The sequence below is a fragment of the Cricetulus griseus genome, chromosome 2, assembly GCF_003668045.3.
Source record: "Cricetulus griseus strain 17A/GY chromosome 2, alternate assembly CriGri-PICRH-1.0, whole genome shotgun sequence".
Lineage (NCBI taxonomy): Eukaryota > Metazoa > Chordata > Mammalia > Rodentia > Cricetidae > Cricetulus > Cricetulus griseus.
Genome location: NC_048595.1, coordinates 28,109,449 through 28,137,162, shown reverse-complemented (window position 1 = coordinate 28,137,162; position 27,714 = coordinate 28,109,449). Strand labels below are relative to the sequence as shown.

At 46.1% G+C, this 27,714-nt stretch overlaps 2 protein-coding genes across 5 annotated transcripts; one reads left to right on the top strand and one right to left on the bottom strand.

The window, feature by feature from the left end:
- Window positions 1-758: 758 nt before the first annotated feature.
- Window positions 759-17,180, bottom strand: Cdca8 (cell division cycle associated 8). The gene is made up of 10 exons (XM_027399231.2): window positions 16,860-17,180; window positions 16,622-16,750; window positions 14,275-14,315; window positions 9,363-9,435; window positions 6,583-6,665; window positions 4,942-5,006; window positions 4,187-4,279; window positions 2,928-3,054; window positions 2,237-2,323; window positions 759-1,380 (listed from the first exon to the last, which is right to left on the bottom strand). Exons 1-10 carry the CDS (start codon window positions 16,951-16,953, stop codon window positions 1,336-1,338), a joined length of 837 nt encoding a protein of 278 aa, XP_027255032.1. The 5' UTR covers window positions 16,954-17,180; the 3' UTR covers window positions 759-1,335.
- Window positions 17,181-17,311: 131 nt separating this feature from the next.
- Window positions 17,312-24,868, top strand: CUNH1orf109 (chromosome unknown C1orf109 homolog). 4 transcript variants are annotated; one of them, XM_027399234.2, is made up of 5 exons: window positions 17,312-17,623; window positions 19,105-19,379; window positions 21,043-21,222; window positions 23,147-23,265; window positions 23,400-24,868. In XM_027399234.2, exons 2-5 carry the CDS (start codon window positions 19,105-19,107, stop codon window positions 23,477-23,479), a joined length of 654 nt encoding a protein of 217 aa, XP_027255035.1. In that variant the 5' UTR covers window positions 17,312-17,623; the 3' UTR covers window positions 23,480-24,868. The 4 variants fall into 4 exon arrangements, with proteins under 4 accessions (XP_027255035.1, XP_027255034.1, XP_027255036.1 ...); XM_027399233.2 differs by having other exon boundaries at window positions 19,102-19,379; XM_027399235.2 differs by having other exon boundaries at window positions 17,312-17,657.
- Window positions 24,869-27,714: the final 2,846 nt, after the last annotated feature.

The following is a 27,714-nucleotide window of genomic DNA, read 5'->3' as shown; positions in this document are numbered from 1 at the left end:
TTGTTTGACATTATCCAGCCCATTCTTTGAAACACTGAGATAGGGAACTCAACCTTCCACGCCAGGCCCTTCCTTAGGAGCAAGGACTAGTGTAGCTGAAACACCTAGTGTGTACTGTGCATTTTGTTCAAGTGAGTTTCCCCTGCCAGTGTCAAAGGAGGAGGACATCACTGTAGACCTGGCTCTGGGTAGTGTGGAATCTCACTGGATCCCTGGGGGACAGGCTCAACGCTGAGAGATGGAAGCCTCAGATGTGGTTAATCGTAGGCTGTTACTTCTCTCTTCCAAATTCCACCACTGAACAGAGGCAGCGTTTCTATACAGTGCATACCGAGCAAGCCCAGCAGTGATTCCAGTTCTTTCTCAGAGTCCTCCACCCCAGCATTGAATGCACCCCATCAGTGTGGCCAGCTGGAGGAAGGCAGAGCCCTGCCTGAGCCCCAGAACTGTGAAATGAGCAAGAAGCATGATGGTGGCCCTGTCACTCCTGGCCAAGCCCCACACTGGTTTGCTTGGATATCTTTCAGTTCATCCTCCTTAGCTCCTGGGACAAAGTGTGGAGAACACAGCTGTGAGGGACCACAGTCCTGGAACTTGGGAGTCCCTTTTGGAGATCAGTGCTTTTGCCCATAGGAAAGGTTTCCACACTCCTTTCCTGGGTTGGCAGCTGTCCTGGGTTGCCCACTCCAGGAGCTGAAGCCACCCCCCCACCCCCGACCCATGAATGCAGCACAGCTGGAGACAACAGGTAGGCTGAGTACTGATTTAAAAACCAAAGCAAACCAAGATTTATTGGAAACAACAATCTTTCAGTAGGACAACTCAGCTGAAATGCCACTGTTCAGAAGATAACAGGGATGAAAACCTCAGCAGTAGAAACCCCCTGAAACAGCTGCACCTATAGAAGACTGAAATAACAAGACTAACAGGGAGAGCCGTGCACTCACGCCTGTAGGGAGCACAGGACCTGTGCTCTTTGTATAGCCTCCCTGTGCTCTACTGGTAAGTCCTTCAGGACAATGCTCCAAGCAGTCTACAGATCTGGTGGGACCATGAACCACAGACAGCTCATAGTCACCTGCACCAGGCACACAAAGCCCTCGACTAGGCCTGTGTTCCCTATCCAAATGACTAGAGGTATGCAGCAAGACACCGGAGCTGTCAAACCAACACGAGGTCTTTGATAAACAGAGATAGACAGAAAGCACCACTCCCCGTGTCAACAGCTGAAACTCTACATCCAGCACCCCCAGGGTGAGGGAAGAGGACAGATGTGCGTGTTCTGTGGTCACACTCCACAGTTCCTGCTGCCACCTGTGCTGCTCGGCCATCTTCTCATTTACCAGTCCGTATGCTGCTGCAGATCTGGGCAAGGCGGTTCTAAAGGAAGAGAGAGGTTATTTCAAGACATGCCTGACACTCCAGCCAGTCAGCTCTTGGTCTACTGAAGCACAGGATCACTTTTTTTTTTTTTTTTTTTTTTTTGGTTTTTCGAGACATGGTTTCTCTGTGTAACTTTGGAGGCTGTCCTGGAACTAGCTCTTGTAGACCAGCCTGTCTCGAACTCAAGAGATCCGCCTGCCTCTGCCTCACGAGTGCCGGGATTAAAGGCGTGCGCCACCACCACCCAGCTACAGGATTGCTTTTAAAGGCTGATTTATTTTTATTTTATGTGTGTCAATGTGTCTAGTGTTTAAGGAGGCCAGAAGAGGGCACTGGGTCCCCAGGAACTAGCATTACAAGTGCTGTGACCTGCCATGTGTGCTGACAGCCATACCTAGGTCCTTTGCAAAAGCAAGCAGTCCTGATCACAGAGCCGGCTCTCCAGTTTCCCGGGCTTAGATCTGAGTGACTCTTCCTTCTGTTCTTTATTTGTATTGGAAACTAATCAGAGACTAATTAGAGACTCATCTCTTAAGTGAGACACCGATGCTGGGAGATGAGTGCCAGTGTCTATGAGACCTTAGTGCTTATTTAGGATTCCAGCTCAAGCTTGCCTATTCCTGATGTACATAGAGTGGGCCTCCAGCAGCTATGTCTGTACCCTAAGCTCCTGCTCACACCAAAGCACGGCTGACTGGGCTGTAGGTTGGCTATTCCTCTTGAGAATTTAAACTAAGAAAAGGGAATAGTGTTGACAGTGGAACACTAAAGAGTTGGGCAGCACTCTGCAAAGCCCCACAAAGGCCAGTGTCAAGGGCAAGCTCCTCCACGTGGAGATGAACTCAGGACTCACCGAGAGTTTCTTAATGTTTCCTAGGGTCTCTGGATTCAGCTGAGCAATATCAAACCTCTGCAAGTCACTGGCCAATAGCCGCAAGCTCTGTATGGAAGGAGAAAGGGTTAAATGACATGTTCTTCCAGATTGGAACTGCTACCAGCAGCCAGTGTACCCAGGGTCCCCTTGATATTCTGCATGTGGTGACATAAGACAGCTAGGATGGAGAAATGATAATGTAGGCAGTATGTTAGACCTCAGGAAACAATGCTATCAGTGGACCACTGGTTGGGTTACACAAGTACAATGCCAAACAGACCAAATCTGTGGTCAGTCCCCCTCCCCTCATACAGGCTGGTAACCCGCTCTCTGCATCACTGAGGAGCCAGGCCAGCCTGTTCCAGAATCTCAAGACCCCAACTGTGCCTTCCTCTGTGCTCGTCTAATAGCCACCACTGTAACACCACAGACGGTAGGTAGCATTCCAAACCTGCTGTACCAACTGAGCCGCTCCTCAAGACAGCCGAGGAACAGATGGAACCCAGGGTTGGGCATGGGTTCTCCCAGCTGGGCCTCGACTCTGGCAGTGTGGTGACTAGGGTCCACTCACTGAAGGGACTCTTCAGAGTCTCTGGAGCAGGTGTGGGGACAACTCAGGGGAAAGAACACTGCAGCATTCTGGGGCCTGGCTTCCCAGGGTGCCACTTACCGCACCACCACCCACAGGCACAGTGAGGGAGATCTCTTTGCTGTCAGCAAGGGGGCTGCCATTGATCGAGACGTTGTAAATCTGCTCTCTGGCTGCTGGAGTGCGCAGGCCTGGGGTCTTGAAAACCCTACAAGTTGAAGAACTCTGTGAAGATGGCCTGGCAGACTGAATAATGACACTAACAATGAGCCCTTCCAACCCCATCTGGTCTCAAGCTGCAGTTTTCAAATCACATGTTTCTACGAAGGCAAATTCTAAATTTAGGGAAAACATTTTTCAAGCTGTAATGACTAAACACAGCTGGAGAAAGGAGGCTGCAATTATCAAACATACATCCAGCAAAAGTCAGCTCGTACCCATGTAAACTGAAGGCCAAAGCTCCGTATGGGTGGCTGCCCATCACCCACCCATCCACAGAACCAGAAACACACTGGCTCCTGTGCTTCCAAGTGTTTCTATCCCAAGGAACTCTTCAGGGTCAAAGGATGGTGATTCTGAGACAGGACACTTATCCCTGAGACATCCTTCTCTACACAGAACTCTGCTATGTATTTCTTCCAAAATGGCATTAAGTAGATGTCACTGGAACCAGTGGAATACAAATCAAAACAAAAAGTTGCCAGGCGGTGGTAGCACACACCTTTAATCTCAGCATTCAGGAGGCTGAGGTAGGTGGATCTCTGAGAGTTTGAGGCCAGCCTGGTCTACAGAGCAAGTTCCAGGTCAGCCAGGAATGTTACACAGAGAAACCCTATCTTGAAAAACCAAAAATAAATAAATAATAAAAAAGTGGAAAGTCTCCCTCATCTGAGATAACCACTTCTTGTTCTACTCCTTAGAAGTTACTGGCCTTAATCCCTTGTTTTTCTATATGTACAAAAGCAATAGGAACATATGGTACACCTGGAGGCAGCCTGGGAGAACTGGACACACACCATTCTCTATTGGCTTCTGCTATCAATAGTCTTGTCATGTTGGCTTCAGGAAAGGTGCTATCAATTTTCTTCTTCCCAAGGGTATAGCAATAAGCACCTACTCAGCTTCCAATATCATCTGACTAGAATCAGAGAAGGCTAAAAGCACAGGTCTTCTAGTCATCACAACGCTCTCTCCTTCTTGTCAGGTAAGGAATTGAAAGCCGTGTCAGGGGAGGGCCAATGGTGGGAAGCTCAGCCCAAAGATTCAGGAGCATCACCTATATTCTCAGTGCTGTTCACAGCTAGACTCTACCCAATCCAAGGGCTTCTCTTGGTACTCACCTGGAATCAAACCTAGGTGTCACGCCTGGGGTTGGTTTCACCATAGACGGCTCCAGCCTGCTCACAGCTGGTGTCACAAAATCATGGCTTAACCTGCAGATAAGAAACAGCCATGAGGGGTGTCAAGTCACAGGTGCAAGGATGGCAGCAGCCACAGCAGCAAATGCTGCCCTGCACTCATCTTTTGTGGAACCCTCTGTGTTGCTTGGGACGGGTGCACTATTTGTATCCATTTATAGCTACAGATACTCATCACAGTAAAGAACTTCCCCAGATCACACAGTAGAGAAGAGCAGACAGGCTGAAGAACCTGGCAGCCTGTGGGGCAACATGGGACTTCTCAGCCAGGTGGAAGAGTCTGTGGACCACAAAAGTAACTGGTCCTCTCTAGGCAGCTGGCTAATGTCTTTGTCAGGACATGGCCTGCCCTCCTTTAGAGACAGGCAGTCCCGTGCCCAATCCCTTAAGTTGTTTCCCCTCCTCACAAAGAGTTTACAGTGGAGGCCACATGACCCATTTCAGCCCATGGAGATTCTTAACTAAGCAGGACCAGGACGACATTTAAGAAACTAATTATGGAGCGGGAGAGGTGGCTCTATGGTTAAGAGCACTTCCTGCTGTTCCAGAGGACCCAAATTCCCAGTGCCCACATCAGGTGGCTCCAGCTGCTATTCCTCATTCCCCAGAGCTCTCTCTGCTTCTATTTCTGCCAAGCTGAATGGAGTTCTCCAACAAAAACAACAGGACACCATCACCTTTTGCTCCTGCTTCTTCCTTGTATGGACTGGGTTCTCTTCTTGGATGGAGGGCATCTTTTGACCTAAAGGCACAATCAAACAAACCTGAAGTCACACAGAGCCTAGCAAAAAAAGCTAAAAACAGAGGGGAAGGAGAACTGGCTTTTGAAAAGAAAAGTAAAAACTCAATATAGGAAGGTTCATCGAAGTTAAACACAGTGGCCCATGTTGGTAATCCCAGCATCTGCAAAGCTAAGGCAGAAAGACAGTAAGTTCAAAGCCACCAAAAGCCAGACCAAACTCACAAGGGCCACTGTAGAGAATTTAGTGGTTAAAATATTGCCAAACTTGAGGACTTTGAAATAGAAGATATGGGCCAAGATAAAGGGAAATCCTGTGTGTAAATGTGGATGCTGGGTGTTTCCCTCTAGTGCTCCTCCCCTTAGTGTTTGAGACAGGCTCTCTTGCTGAACTTGGAGCTCCCTGATTGGCTAGTTAGGTTAGCTTGTTTCCACTACTTTCCTTAAAGTACCACTATGGTGGTGGTTTCTCAGGGCATCCCAGGTGCCTGAGCCAGGGACTCCTCTGCAGTCCTCACCTTGCTGAGTCCTGGGAATGCCTGACAAGAATCCCATTCTCTCCTTGTTCTCACTTCTGACCCCACTGTTCTTCTTCTTGGCCATCGGTGGGAGTTTTCCCCAGGACCTCAATTTCTACCTCCCCTCTAGTACACATGGGTAGCTCTCCCCTCTGCTTGCTCTCCAGCACAGGCTTCCCACCTAGCCTAGAATCCTGAAAAGTACTTAACTCAGCAGGGCAAGCAATTAGCAGGTGCTCCCTGGAAACTTAACCAGCGGCTCTGCCTTTTCAGGGGTCCTACAGTCACTGGGATGGCAGCTATCTAGTCTAGGCCAACCAAGCTCCCCTTTTCTTGTTAACACTCAGCCCAAAAATCATCCCTACTTTTTTTTTTTTTTAAATAGGCATTTACTTCAGACTATCAAGACTATGTTCCTTGCCTTCCCTTTTTCCCCTCTTCCATTTATTCTGAATAGTTTGAAATATTGACAGCACTTACTAGTGCCTAGCTGACAGAATGGAAACTCAAGCTTGGTAAGTTGGGATTTCCATTATCTGGTCTCTACTTTTCTCCATTACTCTCACAGCTTCTATTCCAGCTATACCAAACCACTTCCTGCTCCTCACAAAGACTTTCCTTGCCTGTCCCAGTGAAGCTTGATCTGAAAGGATTGGCTGGGTGTATCCTTAAGCTTCCTCCTTTTCCTGATCCACACACTTTACACCTATGTCTACAGTGACATGTTATTTGACACACAAAGTGTTCCGTCTGTGAACTCTGCCAGTAACACTGTATTCCACATTTTAAAAAATCAATTTATTTGTACAGTGCTGTGCCTGCATGTATGAATGTGTGCTACCAGTGTGCCTGGGGGCTGTGGAGGACAGAAGGTGTCAGATCCCTTGAAACTGGGGTTTCACACAGCAGTGAGCCACCACAGGCACTAGGAATTGAACCAGGGTTCTCTGCAAGAGCAGCCAGTACACTAAACTGCCACACCATCTCCCCAGCCTCACCCCACATCTTTCTGTACTTGTTTAACCTGTCAGCATTTATCCTTAACTTGAATTCCTACTTACTCTAGTAGATCGAAGATTCTTAGGATTCTTTTCTTCTTCTTCCTCCTCCATTATCACTTCATCCACCTGGACCACCTTCCGCTCTGTAACAAACAGTTTTAAGGGTTACTTCTGTTGGAACCTGTCTGCCTCAGAGGAGTCCATAGCACTGCCTTAAGAGCCCCTTCATTGCCGTTGGTGGCGCACGCCTTTAATCCCAACCCTCGGGAGGCAGAGGTAGGCGGATCTCTGTGAGTTTGAGACCAGCCTGGTCTGCAAGAGCTAGTTCCAGGACAGTCTCCAAAGCCACAGAGAAACCCTGTCTCGAAGAAAAAAGAAAAAGAGAGCCTCTTCATTATGAGAATTTGTTATTTCTGCTGGAATCATTCATTTAACACATCTTTGTATTCCCTGTTCCTCCTAAAATAATTATAATTGTATTTGCAAATAGCAATGTAATAACTAGTAGTTTTTGTTTCTTTTTTTGGGGTGTGTGTGTGTGTGTGTGTGTGGTGGGTGTCTCCGAGACAGGGTTTCTATGTAGCCTTGGCTGTATTCACTCTGTAGATCAGGCTGGCCTCAAACTGAGATCCCACCTGTCTCTGACTCCCGAGTGCTGGAATTAAAGGCATGTGCCGACACCACCTGGCTATATCTAGTAGTTATTAAAACTTGTGTTTTGCCAGGCACACGCCTTTAATCCCAGCACTCAGGAGGCAGAGGCAGTCGGATCTATGTGAGTTCAAGGCCAGCCTAGTCTACAGAGCTAGTGCCAGGACAGCTCCAAAGCTACAGAGAAACCCTGTCAAAAAAAAAAAAAAAAAAAAAAAAAAACAATAACAACAACAAAAAACAGAACAAAACAAATTATCACCAATAAAAATTTTGCTAAGTAAATACAAGCTAGGCGCTAGAAAATCCTGAGCAGGGGTTACATAGAGAAAATTCAGGTATTTAGTCATGGTGGTGGGGAAAACCAGACTAAACCACTGTAGCCTTTTTTACTGGCCATGACCTTGACACATAAAATATTTGTGTGTGTGTGTTTTCTGAGACAGGGTCTCAGGCAGCCTAGGCTGGCCTCATACTCATTCTGTAGCTGAGGCTGAGCTTGAGCTACTGATACTCCTGCCTCCACTTCCCAAGTACTGGGATGATAGGTGTGTGCCACCACCAGTGCTTCTCTTCTTTGTCTTTTCTTCCCCCCCTCCATCCCCTCCTTCCTCCCTCCCTCCCCCCCCCCTCTCTCTCTCTCCCTCTCTCTCTCTGTGAAGCTGAGAGGTCAAAGGATTAAAGAACACTTGTTAACTGCTGGCTGATGATGGGCCTGGTGTGTTCAGTTCCACCTGCTAAACATCAAGTAAGCCAAACTTAGGGGAAAGAAAAAGTGGTATTATCTAAACACAGAAATGACAGTGAAGGATGGACCATGGTGGTGCACATCTTTAACCCCAGCCCTCAGGAGGCAGGGGCAGGCAGATCTCTGCCAGTTCAAGTCTAGCCTGGTTTACATATAGTTATAGGATAGCCAGGGCTGTGTAGACATGCCCTGTCTTAAAACAAAACAAAATGCCCAAACCAACCAATCAATAAAAGATACAGAGTGACCTAATAGACTGAATGTGGGGCCAGGCACTCTAGGCCAATTTCATCCTGTATGCAGGGGACAAACACCTCATGCTTTCTTTACTCTCCAAGGCAGGTGTGATAGAAGCTGTCACCATTAGCAATGGTTCTGCTTCAGGTGAGTGTCAAATGCCCCGTGGAGAGCAGCCTGCACATCCAGGCCATGGTAAGGTTTGCCCCTCACCAGGATGGGATGCGTCAAGCTGCCACCAAGCCATGACAGTGGCATGTATCCAGTTCTTTTTATAAAAAAAGGTCTATTCCTTAATTCACCCAATCTGATCCCATGTTCATTAGTTATTGCCTGGTTTCCCAAAGAACTGCTTCTGAGTTGGCAAGATGGCTCAGGTCATGAGTCACCAAGCCTAATGACCTGAGTTCAGTCCCTTGGATCCATACCTCTAGTAGAAGAGAAGAGAATCAATTACTTTAAATTGTCCTACAAGTACACACCACCCCATTCCCAGACAGATGGGCTGGTTTTGCTTCCTTCCTTCCTTTCTTTTTTGGTTTGTTTGTTTTTTAAGACAGTGTTTTTCTGTGTAACCCTGACTGTCCTGGAACTCTTTATGTATAGACTTTGAACTCAAGAGATCCACCTGATTCTGCCTCTGCCTCCGGAGTGCTGAGATTAAAAGCATTTGCCACCACCTTCCACAGATCAGGTTTTATACTTGGCAGAGAGAGGCACACTAATGAAGCCTTGTCTAAGTAGTCAGCAAAGCTCCCTGGACCTCAACTCTCTGTTCTACAAGGGGCTTTGAAATGTATTCACACCAGGCATGCTGGCACATGTCTCTAACTCCAGCACTGAGGTAAGAGGATAGCCAGTTCCAGGCTCTCTTGTGTTGCAAACTGAAAGTCCCATTCAAACCACTAAAGGTCTGGGGATATGGATCAGTGGATAACGTGCTTGACATACAAGCAAGCATGAGGAATGGAGTTCAGACACCTAAAACCTAGGGAAAAGCCCCATCTGTAATCCCAACCCTCAGGGGGTGGAGAAAGGGCATGTGGCAAGCTGGCTAGCTAGACTGGCTGAAGAGGCAAGATCTGAGTTCAGCAAGAGACCCTGTGTCAATAAAGTGACATAAACACCCAATGTCAGCCTTTGCCTCCACACATACATACCATAAACATACATATACAAAATTATATAAAAGAAAAGTACTCACTTTTGACAGATTTCAAAGGTGTCTGAATAGCTTCAGCTGTTAACTTGTTTATTTCTGTGATGTCTACATCAGCCTGTGACAAAGCCAGAAAGCAGCAGGCTTAGTCCAGTGTGTACAGGAAACAGTAAATTAAGGTACAAACTAATTATAAACCCACCCTCACAACTCAAGACCTAAGACCTTGCCAATAACTTGCTTCTGGCTGTAAGTTCTTTCCTTGTGCTGTTTGGTTGTCTCTCCTGTCATTCCTCAGAGGCAAGCCATGATTACTTCATTAATTTTTTTTTGTTTTTTGGGGTGGGGGAGTTTTCAAGACAGGGTTTCTCTGTGGCTTTGGAGGCTGTCCTGAAACTAGCTCTTGTAGACCAGGCTAGTTCCAAACTCAGAGAGATTCCCCCTGGCTCTGCCTCCGGAGTGCTGGGATTAAAGGCCTGAGCCACCACTGCCCAGCTTACTTCATTAATTTAAAGGGAGTTTATGGATTTGGTTGTAGCCACATATATATGTATGTGTGTATACATGCACACACACACACACACACACTTTTTCAGTTGTTCTTGCATATTGGTATTGTTGGTTTGTTTGAGACAGGGTCTTCCTACACAGCCAAAAGGAGACTGGATTTGAAGTTAGGCCTTTCTTCATGGGACTTCACGGAAGTCCGACAAAGCATGACTGACACAGGATTGTTAGATGGACTGGTAAAATTCTGAGGCTGTCTACATTCAGCAAGAAACAGTTCTAACAGATTAGTGATGTCTACCAAGCTAATAAAAAGAAAGTGGGGCATTTCTGCCAACTTTGTACCATCTCTAGTAATGACTGGCATGCTGGCAGGCTTTGAACTCACTATTAGTGGCAGGCCATGGACACAGTGCAAGAGTTAACACTGCAGCCTGACTGTGAAGTTGGACCTTGGGTGGCTTCTGAGAATGAGGATTTCAGGATTCCTTACCCAGCTAACAATAGCTCTCTGTTCTTTCCTTAAACTTAGTGCAAATAAACATAGTTTAGGCAGCAGATGCCCAAGTGACTAGTCCTCATAAAAATCAATATGGAGTCTTGAGTGAGCTTTTCTGCTAAGGAAACAGTACACATATATTGAATTAAACTTGCCTTGCAACTCCACTGGAAGGGGACTCCTGGAAGTTTATACCTGGCTTCCTCTGGTTTGGTTTTGTTAAGACAGGGTCACTCTTATGTAGCCCTGACTGTCCTAGAATTCACTATGTAGACAGGCTGGCCCCACAGGAATCTACCCACCAATGCTTGGATTAAAAGCATGTACCACTATGCCTAGCTGCTTGGCTTCCTCTGAACTTGAGCTCATTCTGCTTTGTATTCTGTGATAAGTCATTGCCACTGTATAACTATATGCTGAGTCCTGTGCATCTTCTTAGGGAATCACCAAACCTATACCTGCAGTGTTTGAGAGGCTGAGGCAGGAGGATCAACATGTTTAAGTAAGTCTGGCCGCACAGTGGTCTTGAGAGCCCCAATAAACCTAGTTAGGATCTTTGGGGCCAAAGTATCATTTCATCCTCGGATTTCAAATCAAAGCTAAATTGGAACTCTTTCAATTTGGTGTATAATACTGGATCTCCCACATTGCATCAGAAGGTTTATTTGCAGTTCCAAATATATGACTAATTAAAAATGAGAGAGACATATTAGCTAATGAGCAAGATTCAGCTAGAATGTTTTGAAACATTAATCTGGGTCTCTGCAGGGGGATGAGTCATGCGAACGTATTTTAATGAGAGAGCATGGACTAAGACTGCTGTACTGGCTTCTGGTTTGCTTTGTGTGTTTCCACCCTTCTACAGCACATATCCCTGAATACTTCAACAGCTGGCTCCTAATTAACTTCTGAAGCTGATGGAAACCTGCTACTCAGTGAGGCTGTGAACCCTCAAGTCACTGTATCCTTTCAATCCAAGACTCCAATTTTGATGAACTCACACAGACTATGGTACACTTTCCCCCCAAGAAAATAGGCATGTGTACACACTGCTTCTGCATGGTTTTATCATGCCTAGACTCTGTGAAGGCCAGTGCTGCACCAGTTCCCAATTCTGTTCAATAGTTCTTTCTGAAAGGACACAAACAAATCTCCCTCTGTGCTGTCCAACATGGTGGCTGCTGGCCATCACAGATATGGCTGGTGTCTGAAGAAATAAATCCTTCCTTTTTTGCCTCACACCTTGCTGCCTTCAGTCTTGGGGGTGATGCTAGGAAATGTACGGAAAGGGTTACAGTGTGCTAAGTCTATGAGTTTTCAACAATGTGGCATGATAAGAACAATCTCTGTTTCTCAGTCTCCTAGGCTAGGTCACAGCATAATAAAACTTCATTTTTTTTTCCCCCATGGGACAGGGTTTCTCTGTGTAGCCTAGCCCTGGCTGTCCTGGAACTCACTCTGTCAACCAGGCTAACCTCAAACTGCCACATCTGCCTGCCTCTGCCTCCCAAATCCTTGGATTGAGGGTGTGCACCACCATGCTCGGCTGAGCCTAAAAGAGCTAAAGAAACTTAGGTTCTAAGGCTCTCCACTTCTACAAACTTCAGGATGAAGGACTACAAAGAAGCTGTCAAAATGGATCAGATTCCCTCTGATGATTTAGGATCGAAAATCCACCCTCTGCTATGATACTCTGCACAATATGGAATGTGTCTGTGATCAACTGTGTGGGCCTTCCCCTAAACCAAGCCAGGATTCTAGGATGGACACTATTAATTCAACCCTGATACTGTCTATCTGAGAATATCATCAGAACCGGGGAAACTTCCCCTACTACCCACCTAACAGCCCTAAATTACCCTACCTATGACTACAGATGGGGGTCCCTACAACTGTGCACACCTGGAGCTGCTCTCTCAAACACAGAAACAGTTCACTATGTGTACTTATGTGTATGTGCATGTGCTCTTATCCCACCAGAGGACAACTTGGATCTACTCTCTCCTACCATGTGGGCTTTGGGTGTCTAACCCAGGCTGTCATTGTGCCAGCCCTACATTTGGCAGTTTATGATAAAAATTATTACAAAGGGTACAGAGAAAGAGATTGTGGGGGAGTAAAAAGTCCCCTCCCACATATACTTCTCTGGCACATTTTGAGTTGGTTACTCAGAACTGCAGACTTCTATGGGTGGACACAGGCTGCCTCTGAGAAGCCCTTATTTATTTATTTATTTATTTATTTATTTATTTATTTATTATTTTAGTTTTTCGAAACAGGGTTTCTCTGTGTAGCTTTGGAGCCTATCCTGGAGATACTCGCTCTGGAGACCAGGCTGGCCTCGAACCCAGAGAACCGCCTGCCTCTGCCTCCCGAGTGCTGGGATTAAAGGCGTGCCCCACCAACGCCCGGCGAGAAGCCCTTCTTTGGTGACAAACTCTATACCCTGCATTAGCAAACAGCAGAGGCAGGCGGAGCCTTTCCACCAGAGGTTCCCATTGCCTAAGAAACTCTTTGCAAGACTAACAATGCCTGGCCTGGCAAGAGGTTAGACACATGGTCTCCGTGGGATGTTTCCTTAACCTCTCAGAGTTTGCACTCCCTCTTTCCACCCAATGGTCTCAAGTCCCTGTTTTTAAGCCTCTACTTTAAACTGCGCCCCCCACCTGAACTTCACCTTGTTAGTTTGAGGATGTATGGAGGTACATAGGCATGACTGACTCATCATTATCATTGGCGATCAGTTTACATTTAGCTCTTCCTTCCACAGGAGGAGGTGCTCTGAGCCCCAATCCTCTGAGGGTATAGTTGAGTCTCCTGGTAAACAGGACCCCATCCAGTGTTGTCTCAGGACTTTCCATATGTCACTTCATTAACATAAACCCAGGCATGCGTCAAAGGTGCTTGTTATGCCTAGCAAAGGTCTCTCACCACTGTAACCATGGAGTTGCACAGGTTAAAAAGCCAAATATTCTGATATAAGATGGTGTTCTTTCTCTTGTCTTATGAAATTTGAAGGGGGCATGGAGAAGGGACTGGAGAGGTCGGCAGGAAGACCACAGTTCTAGGCCCGCTTGGGTGAGACTGTGTCAGGAAATCAAAAAGTAAATAAAATGGAATAGTGTTTGCATATAACATAAACATGTGCCATAATATATTTTCAACTCTCTCTAAACAAGTCAAGACACTTAACACCAGCTAAATACTATGTAAACAGTTGCTATCCTGTGGTGCTTAGAGAGTAAGTATGTATATATCCAGTGTGGATGTAATCTATTTTTTTCTGAATATTTTTGACCATGATTGGTTGCAAGATGAGGAACTCACAGATGAAGGGGACGGGGTGTCACATAGCACACTCCTTTTTAAGGGCTGAGATCTACTTGGATCATTTATGCTGTGTCCTGACACAATTATATTTTTTCATTTGACACAGATAATGCCCCCTGACAAATCATTTTTTAAAAGAGATATATTTATTTATTCATTTATTTATTATGTATACAGTATCTGTTGGCATGTATCCCTGCAGGTCAGAAGAGGGCACCAGATCTCATTATGGATGGTTGTGAGCCATCATGTGGTTGCTCGGAATTGAACTCAGGACCTTGGGAAGAGTAGTCTGCGCTCTTAACCTTTGAGCTATCTCTCCAGCCCAGCAAAACCTTTTCTACACACCCAATAGTTGGATTTTTTTTTTTTTAAAGATTTTATTTATTACGTATACAACATTCTGCTTCCATGTATATCTGCACACCAGAAGAGGGCACCAGATCTCATAATGGATGGTTATGAGTCACCATGTGGTTCTGGGAATTGAACTCAGGACCTCTGGAAGAGCAGTCAGTACTCTTAACCTCTGAGCCATCTCTCCAACTCCCCAATAGTTGGATTTTATGACAGAATTAGACTTACAAACTAACCAACTCAAAAGCAAGGTGGTTCACTTACCGTTGCTGCCTCTTCCAGGGCCTGTTTGTTCCCTCCAAGGGCTTTAAAAAGAAAACCATATTTAGTAACTATCAGGTCTGAATGAGGAATTGTCTTTCCCAGTACTATCAATTACCTTTCTCAAACTAGATCAATGAAACCTTGGGTCTAGCACTGCTTTTTACATTCTTCCAGTTTGACCCCTTCCTGTTGTAGCTAGTTATTCTACCTTCTATGTCCTCAAAGTTCTTGTTCCCCAAAAATGCAACTGTCCCATGACTCAGTGCTTTGATATTAAGTATTTCTCCTGCTTAGTACAATTCTCTGCACCCTACAAATTTCTACTCATTCTTTAAAATTCAGCTCAAACGCCACACTTTAACTGTTAATCTTTCTATTATAATAGACTGCTTCAAACTGTAAATACATATATACATAGTATAGCAAATTACTCAAAATCTACTAAAGCTATTTAGGTGTCTACTCCTGCTTGAACTGAATTCTAGAGGTAATATCCCTTGGTCCTGGTAAAAACCTAGCATAGTAAATGTGCAAACTAAGAAAAAGGACTTTGTTAGATCTAGATGTAGAATGAGAACTTAGGTTCCCTCCTTTTGTTAGAAATCCTCATGGAATCCTGTGTACACAGTTAAGATCTTGGGCCTTATAAACAGAATGCCTGGGGCTCAAATATGAGATCCCGAGTAATGTATCTCTCTCTGTCATAATCTTATCATTCTAAAATTGGTCCACTGTCTGGCATGGAAGCACAAACCTTTAATCCCAGAACTCGGGAGGCAGAGGCAGGTGGATCTCAAGACACTTTATCTAAGTAGAGGTCCAGGACAGCCAGGGCCACAAAGGAACCCTGTCTCAAGAACAAAAACAAAACTGGCCTACTATTATGATTAAGTTGTACTTACTGGCTATTACTTCCATCTTTTTTGTAGTATTTAAAATTCTAATTCTGCCAGGTTGTGGTGGTGCTTGCCTTTAATCCCAGCATTCGGGAGGCAGAGGCAAGCAGATCTCTTTGTGTTCAAGGCCAGCCTGGTCTACAGAGTGAGTTCTGTAGTTCTGGGACAGGCTTCAAATCTACACAGAGAAACTCTGTTCTCAAAGACCAAGAAAAAAAATTCTACTGCTATATGATTTTTTTCCCAAGACAGGGTTTCTCTGTGTAGACTTGGCTGTCCTGGAGCTTAATTTAGACCAGGTGTGTGCCACTATCACTCAGCTTCTATGTGAATTTTTAAACGACCCTTCTCCAATAACCTATAAGCTTCTAGTGTGGGAACAATATATGTTTTATCCCTTACTGCATCTTTAGTACCTAGCATAGGGACTGACACTCAACTTTGTAGAAATGAACACATGGATTAATGAGGCATGTCAGAAGAATCACAGCTCTTGTGAGCAAAACATGTACTTCCACCCAGGAAGACACACACCCTGGTAGCTATCAATGATGAGGAAAATGGAGAAAGCACCAGCCACCTAGTGGATGGGAGAGGAAGAAGCCCCCATGTTGTACCGGATGTCTAACAAGTGGTGGGAAATGGGTTGGGATTTTCCTCTGGTCAGAAAAATACTCCTGTCTTTGCAGTTCACATGTGACTTGCTTGCTTTTAAATTGGCAATTTCCATAAGAAAGAGCTATTTGAGGATACTGTTCTACTTGAGCTATGACAAAGCCCAATCATTTTATTCTTAATTTATTCATTTTCAAAAGTTTGAGTATACACAAGTATTTCCTGATGTGTGAAAACTGTGTGAAATTGACATTTCAGTGTGCCCAGAAATAAATTTCATCAGTTCCAGAAATCTAAAACATTTGTTACCTAAGCGTTTGCCTACCCCATGGGCTGGATGACAGTCCCAGGTAAGACTGGGCAGTAGGGTGGATTCAGACCACAGACCCCTCTCTTCCTCCTCTAAATAGGGATATACCTCCCCAACTCTCTCCTTGGACAGAGACATGACAAGAAAGAGAGAGTGATGTGCTGTGGCCTTGCAATTCTGTCCCTCCTCTGTAAAGCTGCAGGACAACTTTATATTCATTCCTAGCTCCTGTGTCCTTGCTTATTAGCACATAGGCTAGCATAACTCACCTCTCTCTCTCTCTCTCTCTCTCTCTCTCTCTCTCTCTCTCTCTCTCTCTCTCTCTCTCTCTCTGTCCTACTAACGCTCATCTGAGGGGTAATTCATGCCAGCTTCCTTTCTACGGGCCTGTCATTCTTCCACAAGTTACGACAAGCGGCAATTCCCCACGAGTGGTTATGCTAGTCCTCATTAAGATCGAGTCCCTACAAAAGCTTTTAAGATAAGCACTAGTCGGCTACCAGGAAAAACCGCTAGCGGCTCTTACCAAAGTAGTCAAGCCAATTCATCTCGCGCAGCGCCTTGGGGAGCCGAAGGATCTCGATGTTGTATAGGTTCTCCACCTCCTTGAGGAGGTTCTGTCTGTCGGACTCGATTTGATTGATTCGAATTTGCACTGCGGAGAGATCAAAGCCGACGGATCCAGTGTCAACAAGAGGGCGAAGCCATCGCACCCGCGCCCCAACCCGCCCGAAATTCTCGAAGGCCGCGGATCCGCCCCTTACCCTCGCGGTCGAAGTCCTTAAGGAAGGAGGCGAGCTTGCGGCTCCGCAGCGCGTTAGCTCTGGCGCCCCGGCTGCTGCCCTTCTTGGGAGCCATGGCGCCGGGGTGAAGGCTGCGTCGAACGAAGGACCGAGCAGCCGGCTCAGCGGCTGAGACGGGGAAAGAGGACGTGAGCGCTCACGGAGCAGCGGGGGTTCAGTCGTTGGAGTCTGGTACCCAGAAGTCTGCGGACGTGTCCCTGCAGGCGCCGAAACACAGACCCAGGAAACCTCGCAGCTCCAGCTGAGGGAGAGGTTGCGCCTCCGCTAACCGCCACCCAATTCAAACTCAACGGATACAGGTTGGCCAATAACAAGTCGCCGTCTTGGGACGGTTCTCTCACCGCCCAATCACAACAAAGCTTCTTCATCCCGCAACCAATCTCTATAGAGGACTTCAATGCCCAGAGGACATTGCGGCCTACGCTTTCTTTTCGCGACTCCAGAGTCGCGCTAAGTGGAACTAGACTGTAGGGTTTGCTTTTGAGCATGTGCAGAGAGTGCCAAGCGCAGTGTGGTTCTTGGTGTCCACTTAGCTTTGGCTACCCAGGATTTGAGTTTTCCTGCGGATTTAGGGACACGGCTGGCAGTCTCAGAGGAGATAAGACCCTGGCTCCAGAAGCAGGAGTTCGAGGAGAGACAGGCCCCAGGGACTCGCAGTCTAAAGCGGAAGGTTGCCCTGTCCTTTGGAAGCCTCTTTTGAAGACTTCTAGGACCCCCTTCCTGAGGTGAGAAGCAAGGGTCCTTCTGCAGAGAGAGCTGGTAAGAGGATCGCCAGAGCCTCCACTCTTGAAAGTCAGCGGTGACAAGACAGAGCCACAGCTTCACCCTGCCACCCTCAGCAGCGTGAGGCGTTCCCCTAAGCTTTTAGAGACTGCAGCCCAGTTGGTGGCTTTGAAGCTGCAAAGAATTCAGGGCTAGCCAGTTTAAGAAGCAGAGTTATGGGTGGGAGGGGGAGCTGTGGTTGGAATGTAAAATGAAATTAAAAAGTTAAAAACATGGAAAAAAGCAAAATCACACACACACACACACACACACACACACACACACACACGAGAGTAGGAATGTAACACTGTCTGGCCTGGAACTCTCTATGTAGACCAGGTTGCCTCTATCTCAGAGACCTGTCTGTCTCTTGACTCCTCAGTGCTGGAATAAAGGTGTATGCTACCACGCCCAGCCTAAAGTTACTATTAATTTTTTGTTTGTATTTTGAGACAAGGTTTCTCTGTATTGTTTTGGAGCCTGTCCTGGAACTCGCTCTGGAGACCAGACTGGCCTCGAACTCACAGAGATCGGCCTGCCTCTGTACCCTGAGTGCTGGGATTAAAGGCGTGTGCCACCAACGCCCTGCTTTTTTTTAAAAGTTATTTTTAATACAGGCTTAAGGACGAGGCTTAAGAGAGAGGCACCTAGACAGAAAATAAAAGACACTTGCAGGCTACTCAAAAAATTAAGTATGAAATAGCGAAGTGGGTGTGGGCTTCTCAGGGAGAGGCTGCAATTGATTGTCTTAACATTAACCATGTATAACTTTGTTGACTTTCAAGATATATCTCAAGAGGGTTTCTTAAAAAAAAAAAAACGTGGGGGCTGGAGAGATGGCTCAGAGGTTAAGCGAACTGACTGTTCTTCCAGAGGTCCTGAGTTCAATTCCCAGCAACCACATGGTGGCTCACAACCATCTATAATGAGATCTGGCACCCTCTTCTAACAAGCAGGCATAAACATAATAAATAAATAAATCTAAAAAAGTCCGAAAAACAAAAAAGCAAACCAACAACTTGTTATTACCTCTCTCTCTTCTTTTTATAAGTGAAGTGGTTTCTGAATTATAATCTAATAAAGTGAAACCAGGAGCTACTTTGGTTGTCAAGGGGTAGTACTCTGCTTTCTCTGTAAATGGGATTTCTGGTGAGATTTCTACAAGATTGAAGGTTTACATCTGGGAAGGGAGGAAGGCCTTCAGCAGTTGGTAATTGGACTGCTGGGAGTATTCTCACTTCTTTGTTGACCAGAGGCATCAACCTGCTTCCAGGATGAGGAGGGCCCGTTCTTTTTCACATCCCCCAAAGTCTTCCTACCTTTCTATATTGCCTTAGGACTATTTTAAGATCAAAAGCTGGCCTCATGAGGTCAGAAATGACTCGCCCTTGAACCAGGCCCTCCCCTTCTGGTACCCTGACTCTTGGTTTTGTCTTCCCAGAAGATGGCTCAAGACCAGCCTTTGCTGGCTGTGCAAGAGGTCCTGAGGAAGTGCTTCCCTGTGGTGCAGGAGCAGCAGGACTTGTGGCAAAGCACTCTTCAGGGCTGCTCGTCCCTCCTCTCCTCTCTCAGCAACCTGGCTGAGCAGCTGCAGGCTTCACAGAATCTGAGGTTTGAGGACGTGCCGGCCCTTCGTCCCTTCCCAGACTTACAGGAGCGGCTGAGGCGCAAGCAACTGGAGGCTGGCGACATTGTCCTGGACAAGCTAGCTGAGAGGCTGTAAGAGACTCTGTGGCCCGCTTTCTTGGTAGAAAGATCTTAAAGCTTCATGACATCCCATCCCCAATCAGGGTGGGCCTACAAAAGTTACAAAAGCAAGCTGGTCATTCGGGGGAGTAAGGTTGAAGGACTGTGAGTTTGAGGCCAGCCTGGGCTATGTTATAAGACCTTGTCTCAAAAACAAACATACAAACAAAATATCAGGTCGAGTGTGGTGGCGCATGTCTTTAAACTGAGGGTAGTCAGGAGGCAGAAGCAGGCAGGACTCAGAGAAACCCTGTCTCATAAAAAAAAAAACGAATGAAAAAAATAACCCCAAACCAACTAAATAAACAAAAGTAATTACAAAAGCAGAAAAGAAGGGGACTGGAGAAAATGTAGTTTTCTGTAGTTGTCTTTAGTATGCTGTAGGGTTGGTAAGTGCTAGAAATAAGGGCTTTGTGTATGTTACCTTATACACCTCTGGCTTAACCCTGTTCATACACCTGGAAGCACAAAAACGGAAAGTCAAATAGATGTCTGATCACATAGCCAGTGAGGGATAGAGTGGGGATTCTGAAGTGTGTTTACCACATTAGCTGTGGCTTTCTACCAGGCTTTGTTCTACACATAGGTGGATACATGTGTAACTGAAACAGCCCACCAAACAGTAACACAGGTGTTGCGCTGATACTTTGTTTACTGTTTGTTTTATTACTGTTCATCACAGTCTTTAAGCTAGACTCAAAACTTGGCAGGTTTTGGATTGTTTCCTGTTTTTACACAGTTGGACATTTTAGAGCCCCAATTCGGGGCTAGGGGATTCTTTGGCCTTTGGAAAGTTACAGCCCTTGTCTTGGTTCCTTAGAGTTATAATACCTAAGCAGCCAGTGGTGCATGCCTTTAATCCCAGCACCCTGACTGAAACCCTCCTCCAAAAAAAAAAAGAAAGAAAGAAAAAGAAGAAGAATACCTAGGCACTACCAAAATCACTTTTCCTTCTTCTTCTTCTTTTTTTTTTTTAACCCCAAGACAGGGTTTCTCTGTGTATCCGTGGCTGTCCTGGAATTCGCTCTGTAGACCAGGGTGGCCTCAAACTCACAGAGATGCACCTGCTTCTGCCTCCTGAGTGCTGGGGTTAAAGGCGTGCGCCGCCACCACCATCACGGGTACAAAAGCACTTTCTACACATCATCATTATTTCTCTTTCTCATTCACTGCTACACTGACTGTGTGTGCTGTGTGTGTGCTCCTGTTCTTGGGAGACACAGTGAGCAAAGGAGCCTTTATATAAGGATTAACTCACTTTCCCCAGCAGTCTGCACCCCATCTACGCTGTCATTCAAGAACTGGATTAAAAAAGGGTAGTCAAGATGGCTCAGTCCCCAGATGGTTCAATCTCCAGAACCCACAGAAAGATGGAAGGACAGAATGGACACCACAAAGTAGCCCCCTGACCTTCACACACAAGTGCTGTGGCATGTGTGCCCCTTCCCACCATATGTAATTAAAAAGAATTTGCAAAGTGGGACTGGGGTGTAGCTCAGTGGTAGACCGCTTCCCAGGAGTGTCTGAGGGTTTGAATGCCCTCTGAAACAAAACCTCCAAATGTCAGTAGTGGTGAAAGGAGCCTTACCTCCTCCCTTTTTTTGAGATACTGTCCAAAATTCCACTTTTCCCACAGAGCCACCCTCCTCAAGGTTCGAGACACCATCAGCAGCCATGTGGAGCGGGTGTTTCAGACCTACGAGCAGCATTCGGCTGCACTTGACATGGATGCTGTCCTGCAGCCCTCAGTTGTGAGCCCCTCTGTGGCTGACATGTTGGAGTGGCTGCAAGACATCGACAGACATTATCGAAGCTCATATCCTTGAGTGCATCCAGACTGCTCAGAGCTGCTCCAGCAGCCTTTGCTGGTTCACATCTCACAAGATCAGCAGGCTGTACAGTTTGCTGCAGTTCTCTTTAGAGCTCAAACTTGGGTTCTTCCTGCATTTGTTTGTGTATTTTAATAGTCACTCCTTACAGTTTAGCTGCTAGGCACTGCTGTGAGTGCTGAGAGGCAGGCATGAGAAGGGGAATGTGTGCTGTCAGATGTGGTGAGTGCTAAGAACAAAGCAGGGAGACAAGGTAGGAAGGGTGGGCTGTGGGTTTTTTTTTCTCGAGACAGGGTTTCTCTGTGTAGTCCTGGCTGTCCTGGCCTCTGTCTCCAGAGTGTCAGGGTTAAAGGTGTATACCACCACCACCCAGCTTGGGGTTGTGATTTTAATAGTGTCAAACAGGCACCCATGAGGCAGCGATGGGTATGACATTTGAGCAAAGTTTTGAAAGAGTGAAGGAATGAGCCATGTGGATATTTGGGAGAAGAATGGTCCAGGCAGAAGGTACATGGAGTGAAAAGGCCTGTGCGGGAGCATGCCTGGTATATTTTGGACATAGCCATGAGGTCTGTGTAATGAGGGCAGGGCATGAGGATAGTGACATGGGACCTTGGTTTTTTGAGAAGGATTTTTTGTTTGTTTGTTTGTTTTGTTTGTTTTGGTTTTTCGAGACAGGGTTTCTGTGTAGCTTTTGAGCCTATCCTGGCACTCGTTCTGGAGACCAGGCTGGCCTCGAACTCAGAGATCCACCTGCCTCTGCCTCCCAAATGCTGGGATTAAAGGCTTGCGCCACCAACGCCCAGCTGGGTTTTGGCTGTTCTTTTGAGATGAATGTTCTCAGAAGATTTTAAGCAGAATAGTGTGGCCAAGGCTTATGCTTAGCATTCATGAGGAGGTCAGAGGATAACTTAACAGAATGGGTTCTCTCCTTCCACCATATGGCTCCCATTTAGTTCATTGGATTTGGCAGCAAGCACCTTCACCCAGTGAACCATCTTGGCAGCCCCTGGCATGGATGCTTAATCCTGTATCCCCTCCTGACTTTCCTCTATCTCCAGATTCTCTCTCTGAGCTGTCTGTGGTTATGTACCACAGTCATCTTCATGAGGTCTAGGTCTAGTTGTGTTCAACCAGGAGTTGTCAGCTCTTCTGTTGCTGGTGGGGTAGGGCTCAGAATCCCTACCTTGTCCTCCACTGCTGCCTTTATACTGGCTGAAGCCACCTTTCAACTACTTTCTACTTTAGCCAACCGTGTCAGGACACTGGGAGGCTTGCAGTGCCAGTCCACTCCATGCTTCCTCTGCCCTGTGCCTTTGTTTCTCTGTTTCTTCCAGTGGTGTGTTCATCTGAACTGCCAGACTTTTGTTTTTGTGTTTGTTACCATTTTGATTTCTCTAAATAGTGCTGGGATTAAAGGCGTGGGCCTCTACAGCTGACTAGAACTGCCACTGAGTTGTTTTGTTTTGTTATTTTTTTAATAATGTATTTACTTTTATTTTATGTGCATTGGTGTTTTGCCTGCATGTATGTCTGTGTATTTTGCCGGCATGTATGTCTTAATAACCATGTATGTCTCAGATCTTGAAGTTACAGATAGCTGTTAGCTGCCATGTGGGTGCTGGGAACTTGTGTTCTCTGTTAGAGCAGTCGATGCTTTTAACCACTGAGCCATCACTCCAGTCCCCTGTCACTGAGTTTTATCTTTCAAGTCACTTTGCTCTTCTGTCTGGTCCACCCTCAGCCTGTGAGATCCGAGTCCCTTTCCTAGTAGCATCAAGTTGTACTGCGGTACTGGTGCTCATCATTCCTCTTGGCACTGGTGAACCCTGCCCACCTGGGAAGGTATATTGATGTCACTTTTAGCTTCCCAGATTTCCTTTTTTTGAACAGTCCTTAACTTCTGGGAAGGTACCTGAAGAGAAAATACCTCCTTTCCTCCATCCACTGGGGAGACTTGGCCAGCATCCAAGCACTGCCTAAGGCCTGGAACCAAATTTCAGAAGATGAGTGCCAAACCCTTGTGCCAGGTACTGGTTTCCATTAGTTCCCCATGCTGCCTCCCTATCCCTGTTGCTGCTTGCCTCTTTGGAGGTGTTAGAGACAACCCTGCTGTGCTTTGGGGCCTTAATAACCCTGTCTTGTACCCCTCTTCCTGTTCTAGATATCCTGGTGAGCGTCTCCTTCTTCCTGGAGGAGCCAGGATGCTGCACAGTGTCTGGAGATCAGGAGTCCCGCAGTTGAGTGCAGCCCTCAGCTTTCTAAGTGAACCTCAGCACCACAGCCTGATGGACTGAGACACCAGTTCCTATGGTAGAGGTCCCTAGCATGACTTCTTGCTAGGCCATGGCCAAGGATCCATGACCACTGCACCTGCGGCTCTGGGAGGTGGATGGGGTGGAGGAAACAGGAAAGGCAGCGCTGATAAGCGGTGTCCATCGCTATCAGTAGGCTTGAAGTGGCAAGGAAGGAAAGGACAGGAGGCAAAGGTCCACAGCTGCCTCCGCCTCTGCGTCAGCTGAAGCACTTTGGTTGACTCAGGTCTTGGTTATGTGTGTATCACTATCTTGAGTCCTTAGTGGTTTAAAGATAGGAGTGGGTCTAGGAGTGAAGGGCAGTAGCAGTGTGTGTGTTGCACACATGAAGCCCGATTCAATCCAAAAAAGGGACGGATTGAAGGAAAGGGAGCATTTAAAATGTTTATCCCTTCCCAGTAGGAATCAAGCCAATTTCCATTTCCAAAGCCAGCCACCAGGGGGAGATGGTGCAGCGTGAGCGGTTCTGAATGCTTTGTCCTGGAGAGGTCCCCTGTTGCTGTTAAAAGTAACTGAGGGGGGCTGGAGAGATGGCTCAGCAATTAAGAACACTGGCTGCTTTTGAGGACCCACATGGCAGCTCACAACTGTCTGTAACACCAGCTCCAGGGGATCTGACACCTTCACACCAATGCACATAAAAGAAATAAGTTAAATAAAGTTAAAAAAAAAAAAGTAACTTAGTGCTGGGAATATCAAACCCACCACTGGTGAGGCAAATACAGGTGAGCTCTGTGATTTTGAGATCATCCTGGTCTACATAGCCTCCAGACTAACCAAGACTACATACTGAGGTGCTGTCTCAAAAAAAAAAAAAAAAAAAAAAAAAAAGGAAAAAAAAAGGAAAAAGAAAAGCGGGAAAGAAAGAAGTTAACTGAGAAGAGTGATACTACTACTCAGATCCAGGGTTGTGACCTCTCATTGGCTATATTCTTCTGGGTTTGGAGTGACTGCTCAGGTAGGCAAATATGCCAGCTGATTAGTTGGCATATGCCATTGATTGTTAGTTGTGATTGATTGTTTGACCTGGGGAGGGAGTCTCAACAAGGAATGTTGTAGATTTGGGTGGCCTGCAGGCAAGCCTGCAGAATTTTCTTAATTGTGGTGAAAAGAGCCATCCTGAATGTGGTGTCATTTCATGGCTGGGCCCTAGATGGAATGAGAGAGCAGGCTGAGCACTAGCAGACATGCATTAATCCATTGTTCTTTACCATGGGTGTCATGTGACCAGCTGCTCCAAGTGCTTGCAGCCTTGATGTTTCTGCAATGATGGACTGTACCCTCAAATTATGAGCCTAATAAACCCTTTCTCCCTTCAGTTGCACTTGTCTGTGTTTTAGGGTTCTCTAAAGGAACAGAACTGATAGAATACATACATATATATGGGGGGGAAGAGAGGGAGGGAGGGGGATATTGGAGTGAGAGGGAGGGCAGGCAAGCCTAATGCAAAAGCTTTCTTCTTCCATGTGCTTTTATGTGGTCCAGACTTGGGATGGGTCTTCCCACCTCAAATGATCCAGATTTAGGGTGGGTCTTCCCACCCCTAATGATCCAGTCAAGAAAATCCCTCACAGACATGCCCAGTTGCGTGGGTTTTGGGTTTTAGTTGATTCCAGCTGTGGTCAAGTTGACAGCCAAGATTGGCCATCATACACAGTAACAGGAAATAAGCTGAGAAGCAGCCTTGAGTCATTGATCAGAGCCATACTCACCCTCTGTGCAGTGGCCACTTGCCTTGGGATCCCAGCTGGTAGAAGTCAAGGCTGCCATGAACAGGACTTAATACAGAGGATGGATACATTTAAAAAGAAAGTGGCTTTGTTTAGTTTTGTTTGAAACAGATACTTAATGGTGTTTGGTAATAACTTACTTAAATAGAATTGTTCTTTTTTTCTTCACTCTTTTGTTTATTTGTTTTTTGTTTTTCCCACAGGGTTTCAGGGTTTCTCTGTAGCTTTGGAATCTGTCCTGGAACTCACTCTGTAGACCAGGCTGGCTTCAAATTCACAGAGATCCACCTGCTTCTGCCTCCTGAGTGCTTAGATTAAAGGCGTGCACCATCACAGCCTGGCTGTTTTCTTCACTCTTAGTTTTTCTACTAAAAATGCTATCTTTTCTCTTTTTTTCTTTTACTAAGAATGCATTTAAGTTCCTGATGCCTGTGGAGGCCAGAGGAGGGCTTTGGATCTCCTAGAACTAAAGCTATAGATGGTTGTAAGCTGCCATGTGGGTGCTGGGAACTGAACCTGAGTCTTCTGCTAGAACAGCAAGTGCCCTAAACCACTGAGACAGCTCTCCAGTCCCTAAAATGACAACCTTTTCATTATTTTGGATAAAATAAATATGATTTACTTGTTGAATAAGGTACACATAACCTAAAGTGTAAAATGTACACAGATATATTTAGTGAAAAATTTTCCCCCATCTGCCCACTTCTCTTCATTGCAGACAGCCATTGCTAAGTGCTCTGGTGTCTCTGGAATGGTGGGTATTCTCTGAAGTGGTCCCTGGTGACCCCACCTCTAATATTCATGGCCTTGTGTACTCCTTGCCTTTTGATGGGGGCCTCTCTGTAGCTCCGCTGCTAATGGGTAGAATAGTGAGAGTCACTTCTGGGAATAGACTATAAAGAGCACACTTCTGTCTTGGCTGCTGCCCCTTGCTCTGTCTTACATCTCCCACTTTTGGGGACGTCAGCCAAAACTTCGTATTTCCACCTAGTAGAGAGACATGGGAGAGTTCTGTGCTGGACAACACCATGTGAAGGAGCTTGGAAATGTCCTCCCTGCACTGGTTGAACCTTTAGACGGGTCCACAGCTCCACATGACAGCCTAGCCTCATAAGGACCTGAGCTAAAAATGCCAGCAGAGCTGTGCTTGGATTCCTGGCACATGCAAGTGGAAAAATTATTTAAATCATGTATGCTTAAGGGAACTTTCCTCCCACAGCAGCATATAGCTGACATAGGAAACAACAGTTTTGAGTTTTGTTTTTTTCATTGTTTTAGTGAATATAGTGACATATACCCACTTTTTTTTTTTTTTTCCCCCCGAGACAGGGTTTCTCTGTGTGTAGCTTTGGAGCCTATCCTGGCACTCGCTCTGGAGACCAGGCTGGCCTCGAACTCACAGAGATCTGCCTGCCTCTGCCTCCTGAGTGCTGGGATTAAAGACGTGTGCCACCAACGCCCGGCTACATATACCCACTTTTATATCTGTTTTTTTCCCACTGTACCTTGGAATTTGTTCTGTGTAAATATATAACTTCCTTAAAATATTTGAAACAGTTACAGAGTCTGGGAGATGGCTCAGTTGGTAAAGAGCCTCTGCTCAAGCATGAGAGCCTGAGATTGGATCCCTGGCATCCACATAAGAGCTAGGCATGGTGGCACACCTCAGTTTAGTGAATTAGTAAGTTCCAGGATCAGAGTGAAACCCTGTCTCAAAAAACAAGATGGAGAACAATAGAGGATGACATCTAACTAGATCTCTGGCCTCCTCAAGCACATGCATGGGCACACATCTAAATATACGTGCAAGAATGCCATTACATAGTTTGGTGTTGTATTCCCACAATTTATTGCTTTCCTCTTACTGATGGACATTCAGCCTGTTTCCAAAGTCAGCTTTCTCTGAGCTTCCATGTTTATTCATTATACTATTTGTTCCCCAATACTTTAGATGGGAAGCAAAGGGGAATTAAAGCCATGGCCTGGAACATGCTAAACAAGCACTCTGCCACTGAGCACCATCCCCAGTCCTGGAGTTTTTATTTAATCTTATGCCTTACGACAACAACAAAAATCTGTTAATGTTTTCCCTGGGATTATCAAATTTAAAGTAATTTGGGGAAAACCAAATTACTTTAGCCCCAGTAAAGCTCTTTGTTTGGGGGCACTACTGGGTGATGGAGTGAGTTCTTTAACATGTCTCTCAGTTGGTGACAACCTTCCCTGCAACTGTGAGCCATAGTCTAGTCCAGGAAAATAAAGAAAGTTGACTTTCCTGTCTCTACTCCATCCACATTCAGAAATTGACCTGAAGATAGTTTCAGGGCTGGAAATGGCTCCACGGGTAAAGTGCTGACCTGAGCTCTCATCCCCCTGGGCAGTCATATCTTTATAACCCCATCACTGGGAGGTGGAAACGAGGACATGAGCTATG

Bases quoted from the DNA above. Each gene is read 5' to 3' on its own strand.
- CUNH1orf109 (XM_027399234.2), top strand. From the start codon at position 19,105: ATGGCTCAAGACCAGCCTTTGCTGGCTGTGCAAGAGGTCCTGAGGAAG. The intron at 19,380-21,042 runs GTAAGAGACTCT...CTTTTCCCACAG, and splicing joins GACAAGCTAGCTGAGAGGCT to AGCCACCCTCCTCAAGGTTC. The intron at 23,266-23,399 runs GTACTGGTTTCC...TTCCTGTTCTAG, and splicing joins GTGCCAAACCCTTGTGCCAG to ATATCCTGGTGAGCGTCTCC.
- Cdca8 (XM_027399231.2), bottom strand. From the start codon at position 16,953: ATGGCTCCCAAGAAGGGCAGCAGCCGGGGCGCCAGAGCTAACGCGCTG. The intron at 16,751-16,859 runs GTAAGGGGCGGA...ATCTCTCCGCAG, and splicing joins TAAGGACTTCGACCGCGAGG to TGCAAATTCGAATCAATCAA. The intron at 9,436-14,274 runs GTAAGTGAACCA...GCTTTGTCACAG, and splicing joins CCCTGGAAGAGGCAGCAACG to GCTGATGTAGACATCACAGA.